Raw genomic sequence first — 7,311 nt, 5'->3', positions numbered from 1 at the left:
GGTAAAACCAGTCATTTCTCCTGCTGCCATCCACTATAATCTCCACATATAACATGGTAATACAGACTGTGATGAACTATGGGCACCACTGCCAGCCCCAATATACCAGTCTCATCACCTGCCCCATCTACTACTAATACAGCACTAGAAGAAGCCGCCATGATGGTCCCTGTCATTCCTCTGGACACTAGACTGTCATTCATGATGCCCACAGCACAGTGTATATGGCAGAGCAGCTCTATGGGCTCCTGCCTGGCAGGTGCCACCTGAGGGTCCCATGACCTCTGACATCACGTCACCGCGACAACCACCGCTGTTCACTTTCTACTGGCGACCGAAGCGACTGGACTGAAGTCTACAGAGAAGAGAACTGCGGAAATGGCGTCCACTGGACACGGCGAGGAGAAGAAGAGAGAAGACGGGAAGAGGAAGAGAGAGGAGGAAGAGGAGAGCGGCGCTGGATTGGACAAGATCCAGAAGAGGAGGAGAGGATTGGAGGATGAGGAGACATCCAGCCCCTACCCCAAGCTTCCCATCAGCCGCTTCACCATCCACCAGGGCTTGGGTAGGGGCAACTTTGGAAAGGTAAGTTCTACAACTTCTCATATCCCTTTATACCCTATGGGGGAGAGTTATCAAGCAGCCATGTCCTCTGTTGCCCATAGCAACCAGACACAGCTCAGCTTTCCTATACTCACAATCCCTGGGAAATTGATAGCTGAGCTGTGATTGGTTGTTATGGGCAACAGAGGACGTTACTACCGTAATACTGCTTGATAAATCTCCCCCTAAATGTCTATAATATCCCAATCTATTATTCCCTGTTATCAGCCATTACAGGTCTGTTAGACTGGGTCCACACTGAGTATTAACCATCAGTTCAATGTATCTTTTTTCTTGCATTTTTTTTATTTTTTTAAATAAAACATATATAGTGCATGAACTGCAAATACACAGTGTCAGCCTAGCCATACCTGTAGTTAGGCCTGGGCGATTAATCAAATTAATTTGATTAATTTGCCTAGATTTTGAAATTCTATTTAAATTTTTTGGAAAATCGTAAATTCGATTTCCCAAAAAAAAAGAAAAAGAAATCGCTCTGACCTGGGCGCAGGGGGAGCAGAGGCGCTGCAGGCAAGCTGCTCCTCCTGCAGGTCAGTGCACCCGCTGCCGGACCGCCCGGACCCAGAAGATTGGAACCGCCGCCCGCCCCATCCAGTCATCTACTAGATCGTCACCAAGCCGCCTGCACCCAAGAGATCGCCACCACCCGCCTGTGACAGCACCCTGAGCAGCCGCAGCAGCTGGGCACCTAGCAGCCCCCGGGGCAGGAGAGACACGGTGCGATTACTGGAGAGCAGGTGAGGACTCGGCATGGCGCCCAACTCCTCCCCCACCACGCCTACCAGGTAATACTACTATTGCTACTACTATCCTCATTTCTGCTACTACCACTCCCACTACTATTGCTACTACTATCCTCATTTCTGCTACTACCACTCCCACTACTATTGCTACTACTATTCTCATTTCTGCTACTACTGCTCCCACTACTATTGCTACTACTACTCCCACTTCTGATACTACTACTCCTAATACTGCTCCCACTATTGCTACTCCTACTCCCACTCCTGATACAACTACTCCTAATACTTCTCTCAATACTATTGCTACTACTACTCCCACTCCTGATACAACTACTCCTAATACTTCTCTCAATACTATTGCTACTACTACTCCCACTTATACTACTACTACTCCTAATACTGCTCCCACTATTATTACTACTACTACTTTCACTCCTGATACAACTACTCCCAAAACTGCTACTACTGCTCCTAATACTAAGACTACCACTACTGCTTCCAATCCTGATACTAGTACTCACACTATGCCCCTATTACTACACCCCTCATCCACTACTACTACACCCATCATTTCATTTTTAGACTACATCGCCCAGACCTACCTGTAGTGTTAATCTGTAGTAACAGGTAGACATCTAGAGATCTCACTGCTCCATGACTACTACCTTACACCCCACAGCTCATCTCCCCTTTTATCTCCATAGTCAGGTGTAGGGCTGCTATAAAAGGGGATTCTGATTCCCTATAGAGCTGATCTATGGGATCACAGCTGTGGGGAAGGGACACTGTTTATATCTACTGCCAGGTCCAAATAGGCTGCTTTAAGGCACATTTACATAAACTGACTTCTATAGCTTCAATACACCCTTACAGCAGCGTATCTGTAGCTGGAGATATTAACTGCACTGACCACAACCCACTCATTGAGACATCTCATGCTACATAATAGTGGAATATGCCTTTAAGATCTCTTAATAGAGCATCCAATACCAACACAACCTGACAGACTAACAGCACAGCCCACCCTTCCTGTAGACGTCTTCTAATGTGTATTCTCGACTTATTTTCTTTAGGTGGTCCTGGCATCAGTCCCCGGCCGAAACATCTACATGGCCATCAAAATCATCAAGAAGAAGGAGGACAACAACGAAGTCATCGTGAGAGAGCGGCGGATACTCCATGCCTCCAGAGACTGCCCCTTCATATGCCACCTCTATGCCGCACACGAGTCTCTGGAACGCGCTTACATCATCACGGAGTATCTGTCCGGTGGCAGCCTGGAGGGATTGATCAGGATGTGCGGCTACCTGAACATCGGCAACGTAAGGTAAGGAATTGGTTTTCTTCTGGGGGGTGAGGGCAATTGTTAAAGCAGAGTGTTATTAATGACTATTTTCTTTTCTTTTCTATGAGATTCTACACAGCAGAGATGGTAAGTGCCCTCCAGTTCCTCCACAGGAAGAACATCGTCCATCGGTAAGTAGACCCTTTCTCTGTCTGCTCAGTCATGCAGGGATCTATCCACAGTCTCCTGTATCACTGGGCAGATTTATCATTCTCTTCTCTTCTTTCATTGCAGAGACCTGAAGCCGGAGAACATCATGCTGGATGCTGACGGCCACATCCGTATCATCGATCTGGGATTGGCCGAAGATGGGGTGACCGCCTCCAGGAACATCGATGGAATGGCGGGAACCTTCCACTACATGGCCCCCGAGGTGCTTCTTAGGAGAGGATACGGCGCAGCAGTGGACTGGTGGAGCCTGGGGATTGTGCTGTCCAGGATGGCCACAGGACGCCACCCATTCTACAACGGCCCCGTCATGCAACAGGCTTTCAAGGCCATGACCACCGAGAACCCCAAATTTCCATCTTGGATCGACGCTGACGGAAAACATCTCATCAAGAAGCTGCTGCGCAAGAATCCTGAGGAGCGCCTGGGTGTGTGCGGGAACATCAGGCAGCATCCATTCTTCAACACCATCGGCTGGAAGGAACTGGAGGAGAGGAGAGTAACACCACCATGGAAGCCAATGGAGACAGGTCTGCAAAGTCAACATCTGCAGTGGCCGGAGGACACAGACACCCTTCACCCCCGGGACGACTTCAATTACATGTCACCAAGTTGGACCCGGTAAGATTCAATCAAATAGGTTCTTGTTAGCTTGGGGTCTCCATCTTTGTCCTTGTCTTCTTTCTCTGTCAGTGACTATGTCTCTATTTCTCCTTAGATGGATGAGAAGATCTAGACTGTGTAGGAATCCACGACCATCTGGTAAGTGGCCCTTATACACACAGGACACCTATCACATGTGCTGTTATGTAGCTGGATGGTTCATTTCCATGACCATCCCACTATGATAACAGAAGCTGCTGTACATATAAGTTTATTAGACGTCTTCCTCTTATGTCTTGTAGGATGAACCCGCGCCAACTATACCCCGCTTCCAGCCTCCTGACGTCTCTGCTGCTGTGTGCCACCTCGGCTGCCCTACAACGCTCTCAATAACATCTTCATGCAGGACCTTTACCAGCAGGATACAGCCCCAAGACCTTGACCATGGAAACCTCCAATCCCGGGCTGGCATTTGACATCCCCAGCCTGAAGATCATCAACACCCGCAGGAGCGGCCTGTGCTTCCATCTGGAGAGTTCAGGAACAATAGCCGCATGTAGTAGTCCTGGGGCGCGGAATAGCGGCTATTATCCCTGAACTCTCCTCAGCACAGGCCAGGTAAGTACCACACGCACCACATCCACATCACACACACTACAGGATAGGTATAGGCAGTCACACCTAGCACTTAGTACATGTAAATTAGATACCGGCTCGATCCTGGTATTTATTCCGATCGCCATATTTGGGGTCAGGAAGGAATTTTTTCCCCCTAATGGGGTTTTCGCCTTCCTCTGGATCAACATAGCCGTAAATAGGGTTAGTTTCTTATGATGTTAGGTCACACATCCCTATTACCACTAGCTTAAAATATATCTAAAATTAGACTCCCACATCATACAGGTTAGGGACCAGCCCGAAAATAGGTTTAGTGTGATAGGTGAATAATTTACACATATACATAAATATATAAATAATAATAATAGCACCACTCTTGCATTATTTATAAATAAAATGTTCCTTTTACCCCCCCTACATCTGTGTGCTTGTCTTTATTCCTATGTCAGGTAAAAATAATGTGTCAAAGGGAATCTTGCTGATCACAATGCCTTTTTATTAGACGGGTCCCCTCTGTTAGTCTGATCACATCATATAAAGACCCAATAATCTGACATTGTGTTTGGTGGACTGGGCCACCACAGGGACACTGACACAATCAAAAACTACAACTAAGGCTGCATTCACACGTTCAGGGTAACACGGACGTGAAATGTCTGTAATGGAGTGTCCCCCCCCTGCACGGACAGCATCTGTTATACAATACTGGAAGAGCGTGGGGAACAGTATTGATATGTGCCGCACTTTAACAACAAAGCTGCACTGCTGCTTCATTACAGCAATGCACATATCAATACAGTTCCCCTGCTCCAATCATCATATCAGAAATGCTGCCTGTGCCTGGGGGAGAGGGGGTTAACTCTGTTACAGGAATTCCACACCCATGTTCCGTGTTAAACATGAAATGTGTGAATGCAGCCTACGGGTCCTATTCCACGGGCCGAGCAGGGCCCAATCGGCGCTTGTTTACTGGGCCTATTCCACGGCCCAACAATCGTTTAGCGAGGACTGCAAGGACATCGTTACCAATGTCATTGCAGCCCTTGTTTCATACATTACCTGTCCCGGCGCAGGTCTTCTCCTTCTTCCTCCCGGTCCCGCTCCGCAGTAGCCACTCCGAAGCTGCTGCGGCGCGGGACCGGGAGGAAGAAGGAGAAGACCTGCGCCTGGACAGGTACTGTATGGTGATGCTGAAATCGTCGGTCGCTCGTCGCGCCCGCTATTCCACGTAGCGATGCACAGGTGGCGACCGATGATTTTAGGTTTGAACCTAAATGAACGATCAGCCGATGGCAAGATTATCGGCTGATCGTTCTCTCTATTCCACGGAGCGATTATCGCTCCGTGGAATAGGCCCCTATGGTTTATGATAGGGAGAATTGGGATAACAGCACAAGCAAGATGTTTCTAGTACCGTCTGATAAAGCCATGTTCCACTCCAGAAAAACATTACTTCTGCTGGAGTTAGTTGGAGTTTCTGGTTGCTCCAGTGCAAGATCCACACAATTGAGCTGTCTTATATTTTTGTTATTATTTAGGAATATGGCCGCCATTACAGATCCCAGCTATCAGATACCCATGAACAACGAAACAGCCTAGGGCCATGTTTACACAATGTATGTCTTGTATAAATCATGGCTGTTGTTGCAATTTGCAACAACGGCCATGATTTCAGCAAAAAATTTGTTATATGTGAATGAATGGAATCCAAAGCATACGCTCTGGCAGGATTCCAACCGGCTGCACAGATGGAAAACTGACAAGCGGACGCACAGACATGTCAGTTCACACAATGGAGAGTGAAACTCCGGCCGCACTCTCCATTGTGTGCAATGTTGAATTGGGATGCAGGCACCCACACGGTGCGCCCACATTCGATTTCAACAGAAATCCTCATCCAGAAGGTACTGGCCGGGATGATCTTATCTGACACTCTGTGACTGAGCCAGATCACAGAACGGCCGGTGTCTTACATCATGTGAACATGGCCTAGATGTGTAATAAAACAAGAAGTTTCTATATCCAGGGCCATATTTCCAGTCCATACCACGCTGAGACTGAATACGGCTCCACTGTCTATGGAGCTTATGGAACTAAGGGAACATATATAAATAGCAAAGTCATCCAATACTGATATAGCATCTCTCAATAGGGAAATAGTGAATCCTTATCTATAATATCTTACAGAGTGATAGTGCCACTCTTGGTAATATTACCCCAGGTTGTAACAGCACCCCCCACCATATGTCGTATGCAGTGATAGTACCTTTATTTTTCGTCCCCTATGGGCCCACAGTGTAAAATCTGCTTTAAGTGCCCCTACACCACCATAGTGTCCCCTTGGTTCATCACTTGGAAGTAGAGCCTCCTTTCTTCCCCAGACCGGTATTAGAGCTATAATTCAGTAATAATATCCTTATTGTGTACCTCTTAGTAGTAATGCCCATTTTATTTTCTTCACTGGGAGAAAATAGCAGAGCAGGGAGACAAAGGCCTTAGGGCATGGTTGAAAATTGTGCCCCCCTAGGCAAAAAAGAAACAAAAAAAAGAACAGGACACATGCCTGATGCTGCCCAGAAGTCCTAAAGACAGAGGAAGAATGGCTTCTATTGCAGTAGATACACCACTGGTGCAGAGGGAGCAGTAGCACTATGGCTCGGATGTCTGAAGGGCCTAGTTAAGTTTCACCACTATGGCATACTGGCAAATTGTATGGGGCACTCTTCTGGTACTGTTATTGGGCAATTAATTATAAGAGAGATTTTTTTTTATCTCATACCCCTATATACAGTATATGGAGCATTTTTATCAGAAGTACAACCCACTCAGGACAATCAATCTACGTCAATTGTAGGGAAATGGTTAAACCCAGTGACAGGGGAAGTAAAAAAATATTCATCCTCCAGTACAGTGATCACCAACCAGTGACTCTATAGCCTCATGTGCCGACACCAATCCTGCATATTACAGTGGTAAATATCTTACTCCTCTGCCATTACACATCAGTATTTGTATCTGTGATATAGGAGAATATAGAGATGGATACAAAAATGACAAATAGTGACCCAACACTGAGCCGGGGGAGAGAAAACCATTCAGATGTTATGTCCTATTCAGCTGCAGATTCCCACATACAATGTAAGGGCCCAGCACTGAAGAGGTTGGGTTCTCTCTGCTGTGACAACTGTGGAGACCCCCATTCCAGTATAC

General features: G+C 46.9%; 1 protein-coding gene across 2 annotated transcripts; it reads left to right on the top strand.

Annotated features, from left to right (window-relative positions):
- The first annotated feature begins 294 nt into the window (after positions 1 to 294).
- LOC138799626 (protein kinase C theta type-like) lies at positions 295 to 4,511 on the top strand. Of its 2 annotated transcripts, none has more exons than XM_069981076.1 (6): positions 295 to 585; positions 2,441 to 2,694; positions 2,826 to 2,843; positions 2,947 to 3,501; positions 3,599 to 3,642; positions 3,786 to 4,511. In XM_069981076.1, the coding sequence occupies exons 1-6, from the start codon at positions 379 to 381 to the stop codon at positions 3,788 to 3,790; spliced, it is 1,083 nt and encodes a 360-aa protein (XP_069837177.1). In that variant the 5' UTR covers positions 295 to 378; the 3' UTR covers positions 3,791 to 4,511. The 2 variants fall into 2 exon arrangements, with proteins under 2 accessions (XP_069837177.1, XP_069837176.1); XM_069981075.1 differs by having other exon boundaries at positions 2,781 to 2,843.
- The last annotated feature ends 2,800 nt before the right edge of the window (positions 4,512 to 7,311 follow it).

The sequence above is a fragment of the Dendropsophus ebraccatus genome, chromosome 8 (genome assembly GCF_027789765.1).
Source record: "Dendropsophus ebraccatus isolate aDenEbr1 chromosome 8, aDenEbr1.pat, whole genome shotgun sequence".
Taxonomy (NCBI): Eukaryota; Metazoa; Chordata; class Amphibia; order Anura; family Hylidae; genus Dendropsophus; species Dendropsophus ebraccatus.
This window is presented reverse-complemented; position numbering and strand designations above follow the sequence as displayed.

What these genes read in the sequence shown, in the direction of transcription:
- LOC138799626 (XM_069981075.1), top strand. Translation starts at nt 379, where the DNA reads ATGGCGTCCACTGGACACGGCGAGGAGAAGAAGAGAGAAGACGGGAAG. An exon ending in CTGAACATCGGCAACGTAAG is followed by an intron (nt 2,695 to 2,780) that starts GTAAGGAATTGG and finishes CTTTTCTATGAG; the next exon opens with ATTCTACACAGCAGAGATGG. An exon ending in ATGTCACCAAGTTGGACCCG is followed by an intron (nt 3,502 to 3,598) that starts GTAAGATTCAAT and finishes ATTTCTCCTTAG; the next exon opens with ATGGATGAGAAGATCTAGAC.